General features: G+C 40.0%; 1 protein-coding gene across 1 annotated transcript in view; it reads left to right on the forward strand.

Annotated features, from left to right (window-relative positions):
- Positions 1–27,082, forward strand: part of Cep128 (centrosomal protein 128) — a 358,487-nt gene that overhangs the window by 62,238 nt on the left and 269,167 nt on the right. Inside the window, exons 10-12 of the mRNA XM_041658366.1 lie at positions 17,749–17,835; positions 20,391–20,465; positions 23,507–23,639. Coding sequence (XP_041514300.1) covers positions 17,749–17,835; positions 20,391–20,465; positions 23,507–23,639 — 295 coding nt within the window. The remainder of the gene's footprint in view (positions 1–17,748; positions 17,836–20,390; positions 20,466–23,506; positions 23,640–27,082) is intronic.

A 27,082-nucleotide genomic window follows, 5' to 3' on the forward strand; every position in this document is an offset into this window, starting at 1 on the left:
TATGTGTTATTCTTGCACATTAAATGCTTTTTTTTTAAAAAAAAAGTCAAAACTTTAAACTTATCACCAAATGAGCATATGTTGTGATGTACTATTCTCTTAGGATGCTTTCTTTTGAAAGCCTTTACTCTGTAGACCAGCCTGACTTAGAACTCTCAGAAATCCTCCTGCCTCCCAAGTGATGGGGTTAAAGGCATGAGCTACCACAGCCCAGCTATGGTTTTTAAACTCTGTTTTTTTTTAATTTTAATTTTTTTGAAATTTAGTGATACTTCCATTTTGACCTTGTTCCATGTTGTTTTTGTAAGGACTCCAGAATCCTTACAAAACCATCACCTGATTTTCTGGCTTCCTTGGGCCCAGCATTTTATGTGTGAACCTATATGGGATGTAGATACTTAAGTAGATTCTGTACGTCTCATTGTCAGTTTTGTTCTAGTCTTTGGTATTTCTGTTCAATATATCAGGCTCAATTTCTCCCTGTGATTTTTGTCAATTTTGGTTTTTCTAATTGGTATCTGTGGTTTCTTGAGTATTTTAGTCTCCTGGTCAGTTGTTTTTAAAAACTTGCATAGTGATGGGTTGTATTATTATTATTAATATTATTATTATTTGTCTTTTTTCGAGACAGGGTTTCTCTGTAGCTTTGGTGCCTGTCCCGGAATCAGCTCTTGTAGACCAGGCTGGCCTCGAACTCCCAGAGATCCACCTGCCTCTGCCTCCCGAGTGCAGGGATTAAAGGCGTGCGCCACCACCGCCCGGCTTTATCATTATTATCATCATCATCATTGTTTTGTTTTTAGGCAGGGTCTCACTGTATAGCCCTGGCTGGTCTGGAACTCGCTATGTAGAATTCACAGAGATCTGCCTTCTAGTTCTTATGCCTCCTGAGTGAGCGCTGGGTGAGTGGGGGTCACCATGCTTGACCCATAGTGAGCTTTATACTAGTGCTGTCAAGGTTTCTGTATTTGTCTGTGTAACTTTCCCTCTAGTTTAGTCCATCTGCTCATTTTCTTCATCAGTACCTTGTTACTGGACTTAAACAAAGCAACCTCATTAGGTAAGTTTAGCCTTATTTTGGAAATATTGTCATCTATCCTCTTATTCTTGTTACTGTTTTCTATTGGATTGTTTTATACTTTTTATTGACTTGTAGTTTTAGATTATGTGTCTGCTTTTGATGTATACTGTACATTTTATATATATACTTGTGTGTGTGTGTGTGTGCAGATAGGTATGCTGGCACATGTGTATGTATGTGGAGGGCAGAGGTCAACCTCAGGTATCGTCGGTCACTATTCACCTTTGGTTTTGAGATAGGATTTCTTTCAGAACTCAGAGCTCACCCATTCAGGATACAGATGAGTTAGCAAGCTCCAGGAATCCTCGTGTTGGTGCCTCCCCTCTAGTTTCAGGCATGTACTACTGAACTCAGCCTTTTTCTGAGTGTTGTAAGGGACTGAATTTATGTCCTTATGCTTGTGTGAGCACTTAACTGACTGAGTCATCTCGCCAGCCCTATTCTGAAAATTTAAGTACATCTACTTACATATGTCACTCTGCAAAGCTATCCTAGCCAGAGTGCTTTCTTCTGTTTTATTGGAACATTTTTTTTTTATTCCAGTTGAGCTTAACATAACTTTATTGCCACCACCAGATAGGACTTTCTACCCTTCCGCTCTCTGTCTCACATGGCCCTCCAGTGTCGCAGTGTTGCTTATCATGGCGTATAAATTTCTACAGCACTAACACAACCTGTAATTGTTGTTTTCTTACTTCTGCGGCCCTGTGTCTTCTTCCCTAGCATGTCATCTCCATTGCAGGGACCAGGTTGCTCCTGTCCACCCTGGTCCTGGGACTGGCAGTGCTGGGTCAGCAGTGAAGTACGCAGTGGTGCTGACAGCAGTCTCTGATCAGATGAGTGCAGTTTTGGATGTAAAATCCTTGCTGCCCTAACACGTTTGGGGAAGATGGTATCCACGTAAAGGCTTTTCCAGAACAACAAAGGTGAGCTCTGCTTCCTGGAGCTTTGATACGAGATGGTCCAAAGGGCAGAGCTGGGACTTGCAAGCAAACTTAAACACAATTTAATATTATATGAAGAACATTTTCACATAACAGGCCTGACATTAGGTTGAAAACTTAAAGACACTGTGTGAAGCCCCGTGCTCTCCCAAGAATCATGTGCCAATTTAGTATTTCACAGTGTTAAAAAGTTTAGAATGGAGCTACTCCAGATATATGGAGTCTAAGAGTAAGACCTCTTGGACATATTATTTCTGGAAGGGCATTTGGTTCTGAGGTTGTAGATAATATGACAAAGAATTGTCTCTTTTATAGTTCAACAAAAGATCCTGAGTGGCTTCCACATTGGAACGCTGTCCAAATAATGCACAGAAAACAGTAGTGAGGTTGATCTGGAATTTGCCTTAAGCTCCTAAGTGCTGGGATTGTTAAGTCTGTGCCCAGCATGCTGGGCTTTCAAATATAAAATTAAGGAACTCTGTATGCAGTTCTTTTCTTTAATTTTTTTCCTCGAATGTTTCAATTAAAAATTTTCATGTATTCCTTGCTCGTGCTCCGTCTCCTTCTGCTCCTGATTTGGACCTTGAGATTTCTGTCCAGTGCTCCCGTGTGGGTCTCTGTCTCTGTCTCCTTTCATCGCCTGATGAAGGTTAATATTCCTGAGGATGCCTATGTGTTTGTCTTTGGATTCACCTTATTTAGCTTCTCTAGGAACATGAATTATAAGCTCAATGTCCTTTATTTATGGCTAGAAACCAAATATGAGTGAGTACATCCCATGTTCCTCTTTTTGGGTCTGGCTTACCTCACTCAGGATAGTGTTTTCTATTTCCATCCATTTGTATGCAAAATTCAAGAAGTCCTTGTTTTTTACTGCTGAGTAATACTCTAATATGTATATATTCCATACTTTCTTCATCCATTCTTCCGTTGAAGGGCTTCTAGGTTGTTTCCAGGTTCTGGCTATTACAAACAATGCTGACATGAACATAGTTGAGCATATACTTTTGTTGTATGATAGGGCCTCTCTTGGGTATATTCCCAAGAGTGGTATTGCTGGATGTTCTATTGGGATCTCACCAAGGCCAGCTGGCCTAGGTCTGAAAAAGCATGGGATAAATCCGGACTAGCTGAACATAGCGGACAATGAGGAATACTGAGAATTCAAGAACAATTGCAGTGGGTTTTTGATCCTACTGCACGTACTGGCTTTGTGGGAGCCTAGGCAGTTTGAATGCTCACCTTACGAGACCTGGATAGAGGTGGGCAGTCCTTGGGCTTCCCACAGGTCAGGGAACCCTGATTGCTCTTCGAGCAGATGAGGGAGGGGGACTTGATCAGGGGAGGGGGAGGGAAATGGGAAGCAGTTGTGGGGACGAGGCAGAAATCCTTAATAAATAAATAAATTAAAAAAAAATTTTCATGTAGTTTGTATTCAGTGTTTCGAATTTGATAAAAACGGTAGGATAACTGCTTGTGAAAGAATTATTGTGTTTTTTGACCACTAGGCGTCAGTATTGAACCATCAATGATTAACTGGTACGCATTGTTCCTTCAAGTTCTGTGTTTGAGATGGATTCCTTACAGAATATATATCCCAGCTCTTAGTGTTTCTGGAAACTGACATAAGTCTCGCAACTAAAAGCAATATAACTATTTGCCCTTTTAAGTTTAAATTTTAAACTATATTGTTTCCCATTGTTGAAGAATTAAGTGACCCCTCATTTGTGCACGTGGACACCTGCTGGCTCGTTACCGCATCTTTCACGCTCTGCATCCAGGCTTGCCTCCCGCTTTTTCCTCCTCCCTCTGCTTTCTCTAGGAAGAGATCTGGTTAGAAACAGAAAAGCAGAGGCTGTTGTTATGTGAGAATTAATTTATATAGTTCTTATTCCTTTCCACTTTTCCTGTTTCTGAGTACGGATCTTAAAAACACTTATTTTCTAGAGTTTCCTTTTCTTTAAGCCTTTGTTTGATGCTTTTTCTTTCTCTCAGTGGCCTCTTGCCCCCGTTGTTTGTCCACCTCCGCTGGAGTAATTAGTACTGTTAAGTTTTCCTTAAGCTAATCTTGATTTTTCTAGATAAGCAGGTATGGTTTATTGCTTGCTGCATTTAATTCATTTATATTATTTAGATTCCTGAATTCTTTTTTTTTTTTGTACACTAAAACAGGTGCTAATTATTGCACAAGAGGGGAGGAACATCTTATTTCTAGAACTCAGTTGTCTTTTTGTGGGGAAGTTTTTGAGCTGTGTTCAGAGCTATAATGTTCTTGGTTCAATTGACGACCTAGGATGGCAGGAAGAGCATAGGCTTAGGGCTGTGACCTGAGCACGAGCTTTCTGCATGCCTCCCTGGCCGCCGTCTGCTCGGATAGGGTCACGCCATACTGCTGTTACCTCGCACAGCCACAGTCAGTGAGCACAGACCAGGGCCTGCAGCCTCCTTTCCTGCTTTTGCCTCCGTGACCCAAAAACTTCCAGAAGGGTTAGGTCTTACCCTCTTATGTTTTTCATCCAAAGAAATAGATCACGCATCTTCTAAAAATGATGGATAATCATCATGATGACAAATAATTGTACGTTTAAGTGTTGAGAACTCTGTTTTTCTGTTGTCTTTGCCGCCTGCCTTTCCCTCATTCTTCACACCTTGTCAACTCTGATTTAAAAATATTTGTGAAAATTGGCGCTTTCTATGCTTGCAATTCCTGCGGACTGCTGTCTCTGCTGTCGTCGTCTTCTGCTTATGCAAGCAGAGCAGCCCTTGACCCCAGGTCTCATTTCTGCGTCACCTGCCTGATGATCAAGTAATGTCACATTCTTCTGTTGTCACAGTTCGAACAAATCTAAAAGTCTTCCACTAATAGCCCCTGGGGCCTGGTCCCTGATTTCTTCTCACTGCAGTTTTCTGTCATTCTCGCTCCTGTTACAGTGACCTTGGGCCATCAAAATGACTTAGTGGTACAGGAGCTTGGTGCACAGGGGGATTACCTGAGCTTGATCCCCTGAACTTAAATAGTGGAAGCAGAGAATAGATTTTGCAAGTTGTTCTCTGATGTCCAAGCACGCACTATGACCCATGTACTCATAGGAAATACAGATGCACCTCTGTTATACTGGCCTTCTTACCATCCTGTGGGCACGTTCTGTACTTCCTGCATTTGGACATTTGTGCTTCCTGTTTTCAGAGGCAGGTTGATTTCTGAAACAGCTGCCTGCCATGTGCCCTCCTGGTCTTTAGAACTACAGTTTAGAAAACCTTTATTAACTATCAAAGAAAGAGGCCCTCCTTCCCTTCTGAGTTTGTTATATTTATTTCTTTTTTCTTTAGCAATATCTTCCATTATTGGTTATCTGTCTGTCCCCTAACCAGGACATAGCCCTTGAAGGTGAGCCCTTCATAGCTCGTGGCTCTGTAAGAGAGCCTGAGAAATAGTAAGACCATGCTGGGTGTTTGCTGAATGCATGGCAGAAAGAATGGTGCTGTAGCCTGCATCCTCACAATACTGCCTAGTCAGATGTTCATTTGGCGAGTGCTGCTGTGTGCTATGTGCCAGGTACCGTGCTGGCAGCGGTGGGTTTCTGGTTACCTAAGAGGCTGTCTTGCCTTTGGGGACTCTTCATAGATACTGTAAGGCAATACTTCCAGATATGCATGGACTCTAGAAAACACTGGGGTGGGGAATGTTACCCTTTTAGGCCCTTCATGGGCCAGTTTGTGCTTGAGAGACCATAGTTTTGCTGAGGCTTAGTGTTTTCCAGTCAGTAGGGAAATGTTTTTATGAGTGTGATTTTTGCCTCTCTGCTTATTTGCTAACATGTCGAGCGCTTTCTCAAATGGCTGAAGTACTTTAACTCTGACTGACATGCTTTTGGTTCACACCACTGCTCTTTCTCTTATCATTTTACATCATGTTAATTGATTTTCTTGCTCGTCTGTATTTGTTATGTATGGATTTTATTCTTATTTTTTTGGCAAAGAGGCAGCAAATGCTGGTCTTTGAAAATGACTTGAGACTCATCCATATCTGTATGCTGATGAAAAGGATGGAAAATAGTGATCAACTATTATGGGGTTTGCTTTGCAAAGGGGTTTGAACACCCTATGCACAGCTTGTAAGATGCTGTTCCAAGATATGTTTGTTCTTTAGGCTTATTCCTTAGGTTTTTCTTGGTTTCCCCCTGTGTCCCATCTCTGTGTTCAACCTGTAGACTCTTCTGGATTTTGATTGTGTCTGATGACACTAAAACCATTCTAACATTTTTTTTTTTTTCAGTGTAAAACAGTTACCCCAGAGTTTTTGGGAACAAAACTGGAAATGATTTTGAAAACTCTTTAATCAAACTGGAAATGATTTTGAAAACTCTGGAATCAAACTGGAAATGATTTTGAAAACTCTGGAATCAACTTGGTAATGAGTTTTTATTTCCATCCAGGGAAGATTAGCGGTTCAGAAACATCATAGACAGTCTTTCAAGGCACTCGAGCCCTGGGAAATGCTGCCTATATTAAAATGTTCCACTGATACAGACCTAGTATTTAATAATGGTGAGACACAAGTTGAAGTTAGAACCTCGTGTGCAGCATAGAAGCAGCGCTGTGCTCCCTGTTACCACTGTGAACTTTTGGATTACTTAGAAAGGCCTTTGCACTTTGCTGAGATGGTGTCTGCTGTAAGCTGTCCCAAATACCCATCACCTCTTTTTTATGTAAGCCACACATATGTCCAGTCTTCTTGACTTCCAGTTTTTTTTTTTTTTTGGATTCTGCGATCTGTTTTATTCCATTGTAACCCAGAGCACGTTTTGATTTTTTTTAATTTATTTATTTATTAAAGATTTCTGTCTCTTCCCCGCGTTTTGTTTCTGAGACAGGGTTTCTCTGTGTAACCCTGGCGTCCTGGAACTCACTCTGCCTGCCTCCCACGTTTAAAGATTAAAGGTATGTGCCACCACTGCCAGCTAACTTTTCACTTTTTTTAAAAAAAATTATGTAATCTATTAGTTATTAAATGCTTGCAGTGCACTTTCTGCACCCCCTGCTTCCTAATTTCAACTGTCTTTCTCTACAATTCTATAGACTATATTAGTTTATACTTTTTAAGTAGTTTGGAAAGTATGCATATGTGTGTGTGTGTGTGTGTGTGTATGTGCGTGTTTAGAAATTCTTCTAAGGTGGATTAGTTTTCTTGTAGCTTCCTCCTTCCTACCCTGTTAGGAATTACTGTTTTATAGGATCTGATCACTCTTCTGATTATTCATATCTTTAGGATTTTGAAGCATTTCAATTCTCTTTATTATGGCCTCACTCTTTACCTTAAGTGACCTTTTCTTTCAGCATATATAGATATTCTGGTAATGTCTTCCCCCCCCTCCCCCCCCCCCCCCCCCCCCGCCAGCCCCGATTTTGTGTGGAAGTGTTGAAAGTTAACGTTATGGATGCTCACTCTTACTGCTACCGTGAGTTTGGTTCAGGGCTGAAATACTTTGTGCTCATACCACGTATTACTAGATCTCAATGTACTGGTTAAATCATGTGGTTTTTGCTATTTGCTCCTATTCCCTCCTGCCTCCCTTTTCATTATAAATTATATTAAACAAGGCTAGCAGGAGTCTGTGTCCCTTTGTGCAGAATCATACGTGGATAAGTGTTCAGTGTTGCTGACTTTGATGAAAATGGCTTTTGCCCTTGTTGACTGAACAACTGCCTGACCATAGCCTGTGATTTTCTGTGTAAGCAGGCTTTGTGAAATCTCTGTATTATGCTTTTCTTAAAGAGGGGCATTGTTTCTGTCTACATCTTTCAGTGAATTTTTGCTAGGCCATCTGTTTATAAAATCCTTTCCCATCATTATCAATTAATATTTATTGGGCAACTACTGAGTGCATAATATTGTGCAAACAAAAAGCACTCCACTGCAGATAGCTTTATTCATCCACTTGGTTCTCTTTTATTTTTATTAGAAAGTAGTAAAAACCAAAAATCCCCAAGCTGAAAGGAATAAAATAACATTCTCTAACTCTGAACAATGAAAGATGTCGTATGTTTACAGGCTTTTTTGTTCAAAGGCAGATAAACCTTGAGAAGTTCTAATCTAAATTTCCACAATCATCTCTGATCTCCTGTTTGTCAACAGCTCTGGCTCAGAGGTCCTGCCCAGAGTCCAAGTACCACATTGCTCTGGGTTTCTAAGAAAACCACCGGTCTTTTGTTGAGAGGAAACTCCCCAGATGAAAACAGACCCTTTGCTAAGAGCCTTTTGCCTTTTGATTCTGAAGGAAATCCTGGAAAGTCCACTTATAGGGCTCACATTTAACTCTCCTTGCAAGTTTTTTATTAAGTAAAAGATTGCATAAAAATACAATCTGTTCCAGTAAAAGCAGTGGCCTTTCAGGGAATAATGCTTATTACCACTGTTGTTTTTGAATTAAAGACATTAAAAGACTTACATGACATTTCAGCACACCAACTTCTTAAGCAGTAATCAAGTGTTTTATTTATTTATTTATTTGTGTTTTTTAGATTGGCAAATTTAGAAACATTTGAAGGCAGAAGTCCCGCCTCTGGTCAGGAGGGTTTTCAGTGTTGAATTATTTCCATAGTCGTGGTAGTGGAGTTCTGCTGACTCACCGGGTCTCTGGCCTCGTGTTCCATGTGGCCTTTGGCTAAGGTTTAGGGGTAAAGGTTATGGCTGTGGGGCACAGCAAAGTAAACTGGCACTTATAGTGTTTGAACCCATAACCTTTTGGCCTCATTGGCTCCAGGTGTCACAAACAGTGACCGACTCCACTAATGCATTCTGCCTAGGGCTGAGAGGTGTCTTAAGTTTCCTTAGAGAAAGTGGGTGAGAGTAAGTTCTGCTGTGTTCTACTACTGTATTCCCCTGAGAGCTCTCGGTTCCCCAGCACAGTAAGCCCCTCACCATGAGAGAAGAGATAAACAGATGCCACCGAGACCTGTGCCTAGAAAAAACTTAGGGCTCTGTGTTTGAAAGTCTTAGATATCTTTCAGGCAAAGGATTATAATTACTATCAGAGGATGCCTTTCTTCCAACGGCTTCCACTTAACCACGTGAACTAGCGCCGGCCATGACCATTAAAAGCCAAGAATACTGTGCCTTATCACTCACGTCCTTGCCACTCACATCAGGCAGGCCCATGGGTAAACAGTCCTGGAACTAACTCTTGTAGACCAGACTGGCCTCCAACTCACAGAGATCCGCCTGCCTCTGTCTCCCAGGTGCTGAGGGTAAAGGCGTGCGCCACCACCAGCAGCTCTCAGGACTTCCAGCACTCATCCTTTACATTGGTGGCTCACAGAAGAAGGGTGTCACTGTGGCAAGCACACTGGATCCCTTGGAATTTCCCTCAGGCAGTTCCTCTTAACTTAGCAGGCAGGGATTGTGTTTGCTTTAGTCATAGCTTTAAATGCAGAATTTTCTTTCCTTGTTCATGGCTATAAAATAAATTGCTTTTTAACAATTTTAGTAAAAACTACCTAGCTCATTTTGAGTCAGAAACTGTTTGTTTAGGGATGTCGAATATGATTGTATTGTTTTTCGTCTTGAAAGAAACTGTTTTTTTGGGGCATTGGTTTTTGTTGGCACAGAGGATCTTCAACTGGATGGACTTAAAGGCTAAGATTTTCCATGATTTGAACTAGTTCTCATGGGAAGCAATCTCTGACTGGATTTAGGAAAAAACAGCGTTTGGAAATTCGTGGAACTCGATGAACTAAAGTCTCCATTAATTTAAGCAAGGAGCACTTGTTCTCAGCAACACTGGCTTGCTGTGCTGCACTGCCTCTTCCACTGTGCCTCAGTCTCTTTGTTCTGTGCTTTGGAGTTGTATTTAGGTTTCTTCAGAGAATTTCAGAGCCAGCCACCAGGTCTCCTTCTTAAAAAAATTCAGTCTTTATCATAATGTTTCATAAATTCTCTCTCCTTAATAGAATTTCTTTTTGTCTGGCTTAAAAAAATGTCCTCAAACATGTTGTTGACATTTATAGTATGCAAGAATGTCAACTTCTAACTTGAATTTATGTATCATGTTGTATAATTTGGGTTATAATTCTATTATGTTCTGGAAAGATTAAGCTATTTGTTCTTTGACTTTAATTTCATATTTACATGAATTTAATATATAATAAAGGAAAAGCAGCTCTTTTCTATTTATCAGTGACATATGTTTATTGTTATTGAAAGGAAAGTTTGACCTGACAATTTGACCTGACAGTTTGTCCTGACGGTTTGTCCCGTCAATATGATGATTCTGACTCATGTTTGAAATGAGTGTAGCATTTTTTCTTTTGTTTTTGGATTTGTGGGTTTATGAGTGAATCATTCCCATGTTCTTGCCTGTGGCCCGAGGTATGCATCGTAGCACTGCTGAGGATGACTCAGGACAAGCGATGTTCATGGCTTTCTCTGAGAATCTCAGTGGCCCGGCCCATGGGGGAGTTAGCATGCAATTTCTACCTAAGGATCTAGTGTATTATTATAACCAGATTTGCTGGTCCATTTGCAGCAGACTAAAGGAGCTTGTAATTTCTGTTTGTTCCACATCTTTGAGTGTGTCATATATTAGAGCTACTTGGTAGACATGTTTATTGTGAAAGATGCAGGGGTTTGTGCACACATTTTCTATGCCCCCTTTTCTCCACTCACTAAAGGGAAAGCCAGATTCTTGGTAAATACATAGCAGTAAGTGTTTAGAATCATCGGCCTCTAAAGGACTGTAATAGTTCAGTATTCAATGTGTTCTTCCTTTTAATGAAATTACTCAAGGAAAAAAGAAAAACTGTTGTTATTAAAGATTTAGATGTGCCCCAGGGGCCCTTTATTAAGGCTCTGTGGTATCTCTGTGATCTTAAGACTCTAAAAGACAATATGAATTCTGGAACAGGGGATGCTGCAGCTTTATGGCTAAGTCGCTCTAAGAAAACCAAGCTTAAAAGGGCAGAGCAACACAGTTACAGACACTCATCGGCATGCAATGTTTTCTCTTCTTTATAACTGCGTCTTACCAAGTGTTTTAACGTAATTCTGAATTGCCTGGTCTGAGATAAATAGACACAGAATCTAGTGTGGACTTAGAGGAAGTAGATGAGTTAACACTCATGGTTAATGCTTAAAGAAATGACTCATAATTTTGATTTATTCATTTGTAAAATGTTTCTCTTTTAGTGTTAACCTGTTTTCAGAAGTTGAAGTTGTTCAATACGGACTAAATGGTACAGATTTTCCTGTGTCTTTCGGCTCCATAAAGTAGAGGAATGGCTTTAGTATTCCAGGCTTGAACATCACACCTGTGCTGCTGTGTCCACGGCCTTGTGCCACTGCCGTGGAAGCCGTGATGATGTTTGGATGTCACTGCATTCCTCTTTTCCCCCACACTTTATTTTAGTTTTTCAAACAGTCCCAGTTCCCTCTCCCTCCCGTCCTTCCACTCCCCCACCTGCCTCCCCCCCCCCACTTTGTTGACAGGGTCTGTCACATCACTGGAGGCAGAACAAGGTATCCCTCCATAGGGAATAGGTTCCAAAAAGCCAGTTTATGCACTAGGGATAAATACTGGTTCCATTGCCAGTGGCCCCACAAACTTCCCCAGCTACACACTGTCCCCCACATTCAGTTTGGTTCTATGCGGGTTCTTCAGCTATCAGTCCAGAGTCAGTGAACTACCACTAGCTCAGGTCAGCTGTTTCTGTGGCAATGGCATTTCCTTGATGGAGCAGTAGAGTGGTTGGCTCTGATGATTCCTCAGTGCCTCACATTTGAACTTCTTACTGAAACAATAGAATTTCAGGATTCCATTGACTAAAATCTCTAAGTCTTATGTGTCCTTAGACTGTTAGAGATATTAAAATATAAAGTTTTAGACAGTAGGTGGACTGCAACAGAAAACTGTATTGATTTTGAAAAGTGTGCATAAGTGACCCAGTGCTGAAACTGAGAATGGATAAAGAAGGAGAAATACAAGATTATTTTATGTTCCCATATATTTGAGAGAAATGGAGGTCATTTTGTAAAAAAACCCCAATCTATCCATATGGGAATTTGAATAAAAGAGATAGTTTTAAATTTATAACTTGATTAAAGTTAGTATCATTGAGTTTTATCTAGTACCAGCTGGAATTATAAGCATTTACATTAATCATGAGACATGTAAAGTGCAGGACATCTCCATTCGTGTGAGCATGATGACTTTTCCATGTTGCCCGCTAGCGATAAATTCTTTCTTTACAAAGTGGAGAAATTGAGGTGCTAGGAGTACTTGTGAGTTTAGATGCTCAGGGTAGATAACCAAGATGGCAGCAGATTGCATAACTCAGGTGGGGTTAGAAGGCTGCCGAGTGTCACAAGCCACAGAGAGACCAACATTCATACTTGACGAGATATAAAGGAAGAGGCTAGATAGTAAATCCCGTGGGGGGGGGGGGGGTGGAATGCCCTAATAGAACTCAGAAAACAGACATGCTTGATGGGGATTTTCATATTGGTGGTGGAGATTAATTTTCCCTTTGGAAATAGGAGTGATTGGAGACTGTCCTACCTAGGGTTTCTATTGCTCTGACCATGCTCTATGGCCATGACCACTCTTATAAAGGAAAACATTTAACTGGGGGTGGCTTAGATTTAGTCTGCTGTCATCATGGCTGGTAGCATGGTGGGGCGCAAGCAGACACAGTGCTGGAGAGGTAGCTGAGAGTTCTGCATCTAGATCAGCAGGCAACAGGAAGAGAGAGTGCCACACTGGGTCAGGCTCAAGCATCTGAGACCTCAAAGGCCATTCCAACAAAACCACACCGACACCAAGGCCATACATCCTAATGGTGCCATTCCCGATGGGCCTATGGGGACCATTTTTATTCAAATGACCATAGAGACTAACTTTTAACAGATACGGTGTGGAATGGAGAGGAGACAAAATTATTGTAACAAAACTTGGTGAACATCACCTAAATCTACTATCTGAGGGTAACTTTTCCAAAGTCATGAGTTGTCCCTTCAATGTGATGTAGTGACAAGGTACTGTAACTATGGTATCTATTCTTTTCCCCACCCCCTTCCAAGTTATATCTGACAAGTGTTCTGAAGAAATGGTGAGATCATAAACAAGGGAAAACAAGAATCTAACCAGCTCCTTGAGTCTAGGGAAAGAAGTAAGCTGAGTGCAGTATGGTAGCGTGGATCAGTTGTTGGAACAAAAATTAGAACATTTAGTGGAGACAGAACCTTAAGCCTACTATGATGTGATTATCTCAATTTTGGGAAATCTAATACAGTATGTTATATATTAGTTTAGAAGGAAACTTTTTGAAGGATATGCAAAAATTCAGAGCTGTCTTTGAAATTCTTCTGTATAGTTAACAGTATTTTAATGGAAAATATTTTAAACCACTTAAGGACCTGGCATGGTGGCGCACGCCTTTAGACCTAGCACCCTGGAGGCAGAGCCTGGCTGCTCTCTGAGTTTGAGGCCAGCCTGGTTACCATGAGTTCCAGGACAAGCCAGGGCTACATATGAGACCCTGTCTTAAAACCAAAACAATATAGAAAACTAAAACTAATTAATGAGTTCTTTTTTTTTTACCTAAATGAAAGATAGAAATGATTTCTCACAAGTAGAAAAGGTTATCACCTCTTAAATACAAAAGTAAATACTTAGTTTACATCATCACTACATTGTTAAAAGTTTCTCAAGGTGGATAACTTGATGCTTGAGAGAATACAGTGATTAAGACAGGAGGTGGGAAGGGCTGGAGAGATGGCTCAGTGATTAAGCCCAATGTTGGGTTTCTAGAATTCGTGTAATGCGGCTCATATTCACCTCCAGCTCTGTTGTAAGGGTCTCTGTAAACAACATGTCCTGCAGAAGGTGAACCTGTGAGAGGCCAGAAGGAAGTTCAGTTCAGCATGACTGAGTTGTTGGTTTAAACTTCGAGAGTCTGGCACTGGATAGTTTATTTTAGGCATGTACAGCACAATCTGGAAAAAGGTTTCCTGGTGAGAATCAGCTCAATCCTGTGTGTACAACAAATGTAAGACCTGGCTGCACTGAAATTCTTGTAAAGCACAAGAGGCATCTTCCACAAAGATGTCTTCTATAGATCAAGGAAGCATACTCAATGTAAACAATATATATGATAAGGTCTGGGAAGGACAGCACTATAGATTGACTGAGATCAGGCTGAAGACAGGGGTCTAGGGGAGCCAGTGTGGCTTGGCCATACACTACCTTCTGGGTAGGAAACAGGCTGTACATCTCTCTCTTTGCAGAAACAACCCTGCATGTTTACCATTCCTGGTTTCCCTATCTATGAGCAAAGTGCCTCTACTCTGTGAGATCTGATGCCCTCTTCTGGTCTCTGCATATGCCTAGACTGAGATACAAACAGATATACATAACTAAAAATAAAACAGAGGTGGGAGAAACTTGGAAAGGCTTCTAGTATGTACAGGACCTACCAAGTGCACAGTGATGTCAGAGAGTATAAAGCAATGTTTGTTTATGCCGCCAGTAGCACGCTGTACCACCTACTATGTGCCAAGTGCTGTCTTAAAACCACAATGGGAGTGGCAGACAGCGTCTTTATCTTCTGAAGAGTTCTCTCTAATACAGTGACAGCTTTGTCTTAACTCTTTGGAAATGTAAGCCTCCCAATAAATGAGAATTGCTTTGAAATAAATAAAATCTAGAATGATTATTTTAAATATCCTTAAATATATCTAAATAAGTTTGTAAATCTATAGATATAAGTATTTTTAGTGTATTTGGTCAAACACTAAAGTAAGCAAGCACTTGGGAAATGTTAACATATCTTTCTTGTTTTTCTCTTCTTAAATGTTACAATTTTTCAAATTTAATTTTTGGAAATCCTGGGAAAGGAAAGAAATGGATAAATTCCAGATGGTAAACTGGAAAATTTCTTCACTGGGGAATTTTGGGAGTTTATGTTTTTATGGAAATTAAACTCAAAGCATGAGATTCAGTCAAGAGGGAAGCTCAGCAGCTGACGATGACTCCTGCTTCCTCTGCAAGCCGAGGCCAGGGGTGCTGAGCAGCCCTGGAAGGTCACTCCTGAGAATTACAGCATCTTCTTAGTTTGACTTTGAACTTGGCTTTGGAAGGGAATGGTTCTTGTGTCTGGGATGGTCTTGTCTCTTTGGAGGTTAGTTTATTCTCTTTGTGCTTTTCTTGTTGTGGCTTCAGATGACCTCACCTGGGCTGGCTCAGCCTTCACTGCAGGCTCATTTGGAACGGCTCCTAATTAGGACTTGGAATCCAGAAGTGGAAGCTGTTTACAGTTGGATGAAACTTGTCAGTTACCTGAAGAAGGCTTTCCTGATCATCCCCTTTGTGCAAACATCCAATTAAAAACCAATCATGTTTTTAAGCCAGTGAAGAAGTATTAACAAAAAGACAAATGATTCGTCCAAATTAGAACAAAGGTGTTGTAGAATAAGATGGTTTAGAATTTTCTAGAAGCGATGTTGAAAAAAGTATATAGGAAGGGAGGGATGTGATCAAAGTGGAGGGATATAATAAAAATACATTGTATATAGATATGAAATTGTTTTACTTTTAAGTAAAAAGTATTTAAAAATGTTGCAACAACTTTATATCATTTCCATATACATTTTTATGTCTCTCTCACAGAGACACTCACATACACAGACTGACAGACAGATAGACAGACAGACACACACACAGAAAGAGAGAGACTGGGGGGGGGGAGATTGGGGAAGGGACCAAGAAATCATGAAAAAGGTAAGGTTGCCAAACATAATTTTCAGATTTTTGAGATTTTGTTCATGAAAAATTTATAAACACATTCTACCATCTAAAACTGAATATATTTTATATACAGAATTAAATATTGTTGTAAATTCTATTTGCCCTATATTAAAGACCAAATAATTAGATAGCTATCTGAAAGACATTATGATATTAATACTTCATCATTCTCTGTAGATAAATAATAATAATTTTTGGTTTTATTGCATATTTATTCTATGCCAGGCATTAATTTATACTCTTCATCAATACCAGCTAGTTTGCACCACAACCCTGTCAGGTAGATATTGTTTCCTGATGGAGAAGGCTGTGCCATTCAGTAGTTAAATGGCAGGCTGGCTGAATCTCAATTTTTCTGTCACTATCTAGGAGAGTGTCCTTGGGCAATTATTATCATGAAGATTAAATATAGTCTTTAAATATATGTAGCGTGTTTAACATATATAAGAAGATTTGCTAGATATATTGATCACTGTAGAAGTTGTTTACTATTACAGGAAACTACTACTCATTTGATAAAGCTTCTCCGCCTTTTGCCTAGATGGTACTCTGCTAATTAGTGTGAGGAGAAGCCTTGATGAAGGGAGCTCATTGCTTGAGTTGTGTGGTCATGTGCATTTTACACCTGTGTACACTCGTAGCTTCCAGAACAGTGCTTGGCATACAGGAAGTACATTTAAGGTGTATTTGGATATGTAGGCTGATGAAATGGATTATGATAGTGTATTTATAGCAAAGTTCACTTTTACCACATTTACTTATTTCCTGTTGCTTTGTTGAGAAAGGCTTTAGGTAGTTTGCATTTCCTCAGTATGTATAGCATATACCTTGCTGAATATAAGTGCTAAAATAGTCATTTTTTTCTTATTTAAACAGAATGCTATTTAGTTATTATGAAAGTCTGTTTTAAGTTCTTTCCACTTGTTTAATTTTCTTTTTGACATAGAAACAAATCCAGATGAACATTTTTGTGGTTAATTTTTGAAAGAATTTTCTATAGGCTTCTTTTATCACTGAGGAGGGGAAACTAGATGAGAATGGGTCTGTTTTCTAGTAGAGTTTGGATGGTCTGGCAGGTTTTTTTATAAGTCGTCTGCATAATGGTGATGCAAGGGGAATGTTTCTCCGTGATCGATGGTGTGCTTTATGAACCCGAAAAACTAGGGACTAATTTAAGGTGTTATGTCTAAGTCCAGAAGGTTATGTAACCCTCAGTGGTAGTTTGAATAAGAATGCTCCCAGTAGACACTTTTTTCTTTTAAAGGTGCATTTATTTAAATGCTTAGTCACCAGGGAGTGGAACTGTCTAAAAGGATTAGAAGATTAGGAGGTGTGGCCTTGTTGGAGGAACTGTGTCACTAGGGTGGGCTTTCAATTTTCAAAACCCAACCCAGGCCTATTGTCTTTCTCTTTCAGCCTGTGTTTCAGGATGTATCTCTTAGCTACGTCTCCAGTACCATCTGTACCACCATGCTCCCTGCCATTATGATAATGAACTAAGCCTTTGAAACTTTGGAAGTGAGCCCTAGTTCAATGCTTTCTTTAATTTGAATTGCCTTGGTCATATGTCTTTTCACAACAGCAGATCACCAAGACAAACTTCAATATGATATTTTGATGTGCAGTAAACTTTGTTTCTATGACGAAGGTTAATAGTTTAACCTCTCTAACTGTGTAGTAAGATTCCCAAAGATGGAGAAAAGGATGAAACTAATGGAAATGATGAGAAAGATCAGGAAGTTGTTTGCATTTGGTCTTCACTGAAGTGTTGCTAGGGCTTCAGTGAATGAACAGGCCGGAATTTATTTGTAGATTTTGTGCAACTCAATGTTTTCCTGGGTCCTTCCTCAATGCGTCCTAGTAGTGGCTTTAGCTTTGTGCATATTCTGGGATAATATACTGTTCTCATTTGCTTTCACTCCAGGCACTGAAGAAGCAAGAAGCTAAAGCAGATGAGAACGAGGACGCAATGAGGAACAAGCTGCGACAAACTGAAACTGAGAAGAGCCAGGTAAGACCTTGAAAATCATCCCTCCGTCAGCGTGGTAGTTGGGGCTCACTGATACTTGCTGAGCATTGTGAAAAGCGTCCCCGAGATCATTTTGTAGGACATCCTGTGAGGTGAGGTGGCTTATGGCTCTACCTTCACTCTGGAAAATGCACACAGGTCATTTGCTGCCATGTCACCTTTCACTATTCTCCTTCCTGAGAGTTGGATAATTTTCTGTTTCCTTGCTGGAGAACACTGAAAAAAAAAAACTTGACTGTTGAAGGCTAGTTACAAAAGACCTGCTGTGTGAAGGCTAGGCATGTATGTGTTCATTTTCTCTATCATAGATATGTGTAGTTAGCAGCTCAGATTTGAAAATATCCTCTGTCTTAGTCATTGTCTCGTGCTGTGAGACACCATGAATGAAACAACTCTTAGGAAAGAAAACATTTTATTAGGGGCTTGCTTACAATTTCAGAGTCCATTATCATCATGGCAGGGAACATGGCAGCATATAGGTAGGTGTGCTGCAGTAGCTGAGAGTTCTATATGCTGATCTGTAGGCAGAGAGAATGACACTGGGCTTGGCATGGGTTTTGAAACCTCAAAGTCCACCATCAGTAACACACTTCTTCCAATAAGGCCACACCTACTCCAACAGGGTCACACCTCCTAATCTTTCTAATCCTTTCAAACAGTTTCACACCCTAGTGACTGTGTATTCAAATATATGACCCTACAGAGTACACTATTACCCAGAGCATCATACGCTGCATTCTCATTCGTTGTTAAGGCCCTTTGATACCACATCTCTGAATACACATAGTCCAGCACCTTAGCTCTTAAAGGTGATTCAGAGACCAAATAGCCATTCCGTTTTCAAGTATTAAGGTAAGGAACTTTGAAGGAAAGTTCCTGCTGTTTGCTCACTATCCCTTTTTACCTCTACTTCCTGAACACTAACCATTCTCTGTAGACTTTAGTCTTACTTCCTTACTAGCTCCATGTGAGGCAGGGTATGTGAGCCCTTGGGTTTGTCCCTTGGGAGTTGACTGTTGAGGTTAGGATGGGTTTCTGACCAGTAGGGGCTTGCTTGGTTTCAAAGTCATTTCCACTGAAGTGTGATTTTTTTTTTCCTTCTTTATTTCATTGTAGACTCAAGAGAACAATAATAATATTTTTATGGATTTGGTGGTAACACATATACTTTATTAGCTATGTGTATAATTTTAAAGTACTGTTGCATAAATGGATAAAAAAATACTTTGGTAATTGGAAAGGTGTGTCAGTAAAGTGTTTACTACATAAACACAAGGGCTTAAACTCATATCTGTAGCATCCAAGTAAAAGCTTAGCATGTTGGTTTACCCCAATAATCCCAGTGCTGGAGATATAGAGGCAGGAGGATCCTGCAGGCTTGCTGGTCTGCCAGTCTAGCCAAATGGAGAGCTCTGGGTTCAGTGAGAGCCCTTGTCTCAGAAAGCAAGGTGGCAAGTGATGGAGGTAGATATGGGATGCTAACCTTTGATATTAGCACGCATGTTTTCTAGACTATACACACACACTTGTGCACACGTACACAAACACATACATGCAGTAGGGTCAGTCTAGTGTGAAATGATTATAGAGTCACATATGTATAGAGAAGTCTCTTGTACTTTTCACTCTGTTTCTGTCAGTGATCATGCTTTTTATTTGCCTTTGAATATCAAACCAGGAAATTGTCAATAGTACAAGTCACAGTGACTCTACAGATCTTCTTAGCTTATTTTTTATACAGATGTTAAAAGGTAGTAGTTTGTTTGAATGAAATGATTATTTAAAGTAAACATTTAACTACTTAAAAGCACCATAATACAATTTTTTGGAATTTTCTTATGTTTCAAAATGTAAACAAGTACAGAACATATAAGCTCCACATAAAGAAAAAAGCAACACCAAAGCAATTTACATTCTATTTTATTGCCTTCTTCACCTTGAAGTAAGTAGGTGTATTCTGAACTTCTAGGATATTTGCTCAGCTAACTGATGATATTTTCCATGGGTATTTGTCTAGTATCAATATTATTAATGAAATTTTAAATGTATTTTTTGAATTTATAAGCTTAAAAAATTAGGTGAAATATACTCTGAATTATTTGATCTCTATAGTTTTTGTTCTAATTTAGAAATGTTGACCATTCTTGTCCAAGAAAGCATTGTTTTATAGTTTTATTAAAATTATTAAGGACTGGATGGGGATGTCAAGAGATTGGTAAAAATGATTATTTTAGAGATTAATTGAGGCTCGGGATGGGAATAGGGGGTTGGGTCAGAGTCAAGATGAAACCGATTAGGGCCCCGATCTCTAGCAGACTTTATGCAACTCCCATTCTATAGATAATTCAGATAATTTTAATGGAAGTTAAATGTGTGTTCAAGCTGAAATGCCCATCCTTTCCCACTCATTGTGAGCATGTCCTAGAAACTATTTTGCTGTTTTCTTCTTAAATTGTGGCCCATTGGGCATATTTTGTTCATTGAGCACAGTTATTTTGTGCCTCATTTTCCATGTTTTTATCTTGTTGAAACTCTAGCTGGAACAGGAATTGGAGCTCTCACGCCGGCTGCTGAGTCAATCTGAAGGCAGCAGAGAAACACTTTTGCATCAGGTGAGTCTATCAAACTAAGACAGTCTGCTGTTTTATTAAATCTGGATGGAGTCTCCTCTCTCAAATGTCTTTGTGAGATGAAAAAAAATCTAGATCTAGAATTTTCCCCCTAGGGCATGGATGTTAGCACAGAATGCAGATAGGAAGATTCGGCGAGCTCTCAGAAAAGCCAGCCCTGGTTTCCGCTGTGACAATGTATTTTGCTGACTGCTGCTCTGACTTTCTACTTATCTCTCTCGGCAGAACAGTGTACAAGCACACTGGATATGTAAGATAAAAGTTCCCAGGAACTTAATTCTATTCAAGGAGGCACTGGAGAATAAAGAGGAAGGAGAAAATACATTGAATAGACCTTTGACTGTCTAAGTTCCTTTGAATACATCACTGCTTTGCTCTTGTGGTCAAGATGGAGCCGGCTCCTTTTAAAGACGAGGCTTAGTTGTGAGGTCTAATGCTTTGTGGCCCATTAGACTAATAGAAGTTGGGGGCTTCTGATGTCTAAAGTTGAATAATTTTATTTATTTATTTTTGTTTTATTCCTTAGTACTTTTTAAAAATTATTTATTTATTTATTTATTGAAAAAATAATTTCTGCCTCCTCCCAGCCTCCCATTTCCCTCCCCCTCCTCCCGCCCCAGGTCAGCTTACATACACTGGATAAGGGTAGATGTGTTTATAACTGCCTCTCTTCCTGTGTTTATTAAATCTGACCATGTCTCCTTTTGTTGTTCGATATGGTTTCATATTTCATATGCTCTTCAGGCCAGGGTGTCCAGTGTCCTAGGTGCTCAGAATTCCCTCTGCATCCTTACAGTGGTACTGAAAATGAACGTGGCACCTGCTTTGTGGAGCCTTTAAGATGTTTGTTCTGTAATCATTGGTCACGAGGAACTAATGTTGGCAGAGCTCAGAGTGTGTTTTCTGGATGTTGGTATATAATTCTATGCTGTTTTCTTATATTTTTAAGCGCTGATTTGTAACATTTTTTTTTTTCAGTTTTTGATGCAAGAAACTTCTTTGCACGTTGTCATCGTGACTTTAGCCAGATTTTTTTTCCCATTGCTTATTTGATTTTGGTTGTCAGGGATGTATTTGTTATATGGTCGAAATTTTACCAGTCTCTTTGTATACATATCAAGATGAATTAGAAGCTTATACGTCAGTGGTCTACTGCTTTCCTGAGGTCTGTTTTGATATTATAATATGCTAAGTCATGAACCCTTCATTTGAGTTTAATCACCAGCATGGCATGTTTTCATGATAGAAAACAGGTGAAGATTAAGAAAATAAATTAGAGGTAATGAGTAGTAGTAAAGTCAAATACAGTTGTATTTGAAGCACGCATTGTAGCACATAACCTATCTGATAGTAATATCAGAACTCAGGAACCTGAGGCAGGAGGATTGCTGCAAGAAACTAACCTGGGATATGTAAGAAAAATGTGTCTGAAAAAACAATTAAAAAATTAAAATGTACTTAGACTAGTATGCTAGTCACTGTTCTATTGTTCTGAAGGGACACCATGACCACAGCACCTCCTATAAAGGAAAGCATTTAGATGAGGTTTGTTTACATCTTTAGAGGTTGAGTCCATTGTCCTGGAGGGGGGAAGCATTGCAACGTGCAGGCAGACATGATGCTGGAGAAACAGCTGAGTGTTCTACATCCAGATCAGAAGGCAGCACAAAGAGAGAGACACTGGGCCTGTTTTGAGCATTTTAAACCCCAAAGCCACCCCTAGTGAGACACTTCTTCCAACAGGGCCACATCTATCCCAACAAGGACACAACTCCTAATCCCACACCCTAAGCACTCAAATCAACTGAGCCGTGGGGGGCATTCTTATTCAAACCACCACAATTAGGATGTTGCTCAGTGGTAGTACACTTACTTGCCTTCCTTAAAAAGGTTCTGGGATTCATGAAAGTTTCCCTTGCATCAGGCTTCTACCCAAATCCTTAAAGCTTCCCTTTCAGTCATTTTTCTCAGCACTCTCTCCCTCCACTCACCCGCCCCTCCCCGGCCCCCATCCCATCTCTCATGTTCCCATGCCCACTACTCACAGTCTAAGTGGGGAGTTCCTCTATTTCTTCTGCCTGGGAGATCCATGCATTCTGCTCTTGGGTACTTCTTGTTCTCTAACCTCTCTGGGTCTCTAGATTGTTATCCTTTACTTTAAAGTTAATATCCACTTATGAATGAGTTCATACCATGTTTGCGTTTCTGAGTCTGGGTTATCTCATTCATGATGATTTTTTTCTAGTTCCATCCATTTGCATGCAAATTTCCTGATGTCATTGTTTTTAACAGCTGAGTAGTACTCTATTGTGTGAATATACCACATTTTCTTTATCTATTCTTCAGTTGAGGGGCATCTAAGTTCTTTCTAGGTTCTAGTTATTATAAATACTTGTGGTATGATGAGCATCCTTTGAATGTATGCCAGTAGTGGTATAGCTGGGTCTTGAAGTAGAAATATCATTTTTGCTTTAGGTTAGAGAGTGGTAAAGTCTGAGGATATAAAAGGAAGTAAGGTCCTGGATCATTTTGAGAAGAACTTGTGCAAATACCCTATGGTTAACTTCCCATTTGCATAACTTACATTTCCTCTGTGAGGCTTCCGTTGGTCTAACTATAACATACAAAATAATATTGAACTTGGAAGCCACCTAATAATTAACTCAGTGGCTTCAACAAGGATGGTCATCATTTGGAAGTAGAGATATTATGATTTAAAAAAAGGTTTCAGGTTAAACTCCCAGAAGTAGTAAGGAAAAACTAAGAGGTGTTGAAGTTGTTTGTCACTATGGACACAGGGCAGAAAAGGCGTTCCTTGTGAAAGGAGCAGCAGGTGGAAAGCATGGGTTGGAAACCTCCCTCTAGGTGTGGGGTAGCCTAGGAACCAAGCTTTGTCTTGTACCACAATAGCCCAGTAGAAGCAGATGTTTTCATCCAGGAAACAGTTTATAGTAATCTGTAATTCTACTTGCTTTCTGCTTTTGAAAACTGATAACAGTCCGATTTTGACTAAATGCCTTTAGGTGGAAGAACTACGTACCCAGCTTACCAAAGCGGAAGGTGACCGGAAGGGTTTACAACATCAAGTATCTTCCATTGCCAAGCAACAGTCAAGCCACCAGGATGATCTAAGAGATGACTGGAGGTTTAGAAGAGGTATAATTCTACATGCTGCCTATGTGGCTTCCCATCCCCAGAGGTGCACTTCTCATGCCGTACTTAGTAATCTTTCCAATTTCTTAATCATCTGCAAGGTTTTTCAACAATTTTGTTATAGTCTAGAATTTGATTTGAATTTTTATTTTGCTTGATTTCTCAACCCATTTCCATTACCAAACCTTCTTGTCTCATGGGCATTGTCTAAGAACATCCAAACATTTTGGTGAAGTTTTCAGTACCATCTCTTTTTTACGTGTGTATCTTTGTAATGAAGTTGTAAATGTGCCTTTATTTTATCTTTTCTTCCCCCCCCCTAATTTTTAATATGTGAACAATTATTATTGTAAGCCTGTTATCTGGAAAGTGGAGAGTGGAATCTAGTCTCAGCTTGATTTAATACTGATCATAGTCAAATTCAGAGGCATCTTTGTTACTTAGCTCATTTGTCTGTTTTTTGGTTCTTGAAGCTCTTCCACTGCCATTCATGCCCCTGAGCCTTCCTAGTTCTTCTGCCTTAGCTGTCCCTTTGTTCATGTTTTGTGATTAGAGGTTGATTTTGCCTTGTGTCCTAGTGATGGCTTTTCTTATTTAGCATTTCTCCTGAGAGCTTTAGCTGTTACCTGCGGGAACCACCCCAGTCTGCTTCTACTTAGTCTTCTGACTTGTGCCGAGCAGATGGAGTCCCGGTTGGTTCCTCCCATGTGTTCATCCACAGAATGTGCAGTCAGTAACTGACAACTGAATCCACCCTCTCTCCAAAGCACATTTTTCTAATGCCTTTGGAATTGCACCCTCCAGTATTATGTAGGTGGATGACATTCTTTCCATACCTCTGTGAATGTGAAATGTCTTGTTCCTGCCTTGTGACATAGTACTGACCATGCCTTGTCTGTTTTGTTTTTTTTTTTATGTGTAGATGATATGATTTTATTCATAAAAGACCTTAAAAACTCCCCCAGGAAATGTCTACAGATACAGACTTTACATCTCATAAAAAAGCCCATCAAAATTCTTTTTTTTTCTTTTTTTTTTATTTATTTATTTATTTATTTATTAAAGATTTCTGTCTCTTCCCAGCCACCGCCTCCCATTTCCCTCCCCCTCCCCTAATTAAGTCCCCCCCCCCCAGCCCGAAAAGCAATCAGGGTTCCCTGTCCTGTGGGAAGTCCAAGGAACCCCCCACCTCCATCCAGGTCTAGTCAGTTGAGCATCCAAACTGCCTAGGCTCCCACAAAGCCAGTATGTGCAGTAGGATCAGAAACCCAGTGCCATTGTTCTTGAGTTCTCAGTAGTCCTCATTGTCCGTTATGTTCAGAGAGTCCGGTTTTATCCCAGGCTTTTCCAGACCCAGGCCAGCTGGTCTTGGTGAGTTCCCAGTAGAACATCCCCATTGTCTCAGTGTGTGGGTGCACCCCTCATGGTCCTGAGTTCCTTGCTCGTGCTCTCTCTCCTTCTGCTCCTGATTTGGACCTTGAGAATTCAGTCCTGTGCTCCAATGTGGGTCTCTGTCTCTGTCTACTTTCATCGCTTGCTGAAGTAGTTAATATTCAGGAGGATGCCTATATGTTTTTCTTTGGGTTCTCCTTATTTAGCTTCTCTAGGATCACTAATTATAGGCTCAATGTCCTTGGTTTATGGCTAGAAACCAAATATGAGTGAGTACATCCCATGTTCCTCTTTTTGTGTCTGGCTTACCTCACTCAGGATAGTGTTTTCTATTTCCATCCATTTGTATGCAAAATTCAAGAAGTCCTTGTTTCTTACTGCTGAATAATACTCTAATATGTATATATTCCATACTTTCTTCATCCATTCTTCCATTGAAGGGCATCTAGGTTGTTTCCAGGTTCTGGCTATGACAAACAATGCTGCTATGAACATAATAGAGCATATACTTTTGTTGTATGATAAGGCCTCTCTTGGGTATATTCCCAAGAGTGGTATTGCGGGGTCCAGGGGTAAGTTGATCCCAAATTTCCTGAGAAACCGCCACACTGCTTTCCAAAGTGGTTGCACAAGTTTGCATTCCCACCAGCAATGGATGAGTGTACCCCTTTCTCCACAACCTCTCCAACAAAGGCTATCATTGGTGTTTTTGATTTTCGCCATTCTGACAGGTGTAAGATGGTATCTTAAAGTTGTCTTGATTTGCATTTCCCTGATCGCTAAGGAAGTTGAGCATGACCTTAAGTGTCTTTTGGCCATTTGAAGTTCTTCTGTTGAGAATTCTCTGTTCAGCTCAATGCCCCATTTTATAATTGGGTTGGTTAGCCTTTTACAGTCTAGTTTCTTGAGTTCTTTATATATTTTGGAGATCAGACCTTTGTCAGTTTTGATGATGCTACTATAGAATGCCTTCTCCTGAGGTGATGGTTGAGAGGCTAATAAAACCAAATGGTGCCAGGTAACCACTAGAGTAAGAGAAGTTTGCTATTTTCTGGGTTTTTTAACTTCCTGTTTTTTCTTTTTTCTTTTCCCTGGAATTCTCAATATTTTTGTACCAATGACTGAGAAACCTGAAAAAACTGTTTGTTGTTTGTTGACATATAACATATTACTATTTCTGGTCTTCATATATTCATGTAACTAAATGTTTGATGGAAACTGCTGTCAGCTTTAAAGGAAGTATCCCAATTTTCATTGTTGAGTTGGCTTTGTGCACAAATTGACAGCCATAATGGTCTGGAAACATTAAATTTTTCTTCAGTTTTACATGATATTGTACAATATAAATAAGTTCTTACTGAAATGAAATATTTTCTAAGTAAAAAGCAAAAGGAGGCCTTTTTCCTCCTTCTTATCTTGATTGATGGTTTCATTCCCCGATCCAGATATTTCAGCCTAAAACACAAACATTTGAAATAATTTCTTTTCTCCACTCATTAATTGGTCTCTGTCTCTAGTCTGTTGTACATCTGTCTGCAGCTCTCTCATTTTCTTTTATATTGGAGACAGGATCTCCTTCTCTCGGTTAGGCTAGCTTTGCAGCTGGGATCACGTGCCGTATTCTCTGGCTGTTGGGATTACAGCCACAAGTCACTCATGGCTTCTGATAGCTCTCAAATCTGTCACCTCTCTTTTCCTTATTCCAGCACCCTACCCCATCTTTGGCATGTGTCAACTCACTTGTACTTCCACTTAAACTTGCCTTGCTGTGCTCTGGCTCCCCTAAACCTGTCTCCTATACTGCTACTCAGGGCATCCCTCTAAGGTACCAGCTGTTTGTTTTAGTATCTTTACTAAGACCTCTCACTCCAGTGTGTTCGACTCTTATGAGATAAGAGATATTGCACACCCCCTGTACATTGTTTCCCTGAGCATAGGATGGTACTGTTCCCCTCAGTGATTAAAGAAAATAAATGCATTTCTCACAGATTTGGCAGCTGGGAAGTTCAGATGCAGGGGCTGCGTGTGGTGGCAGCCTTGCTGCATAAAATCAC

This window comes from Microtus oregoni, unplaced genomic scaffold (assembly GCF_018167655.1).
Source record: "Microtus oregoni isolate MIOR12 unplaced genomic scaffold, Mior012 000009F_ref0000495, whole genome shotgun sequence".
Classification (NCBI taxonomy): Eukaryota; Metazoa; Chordata; class Mammalia; order Rodentia; family Cricetidae; genus Microtus; species Microtus oregoni.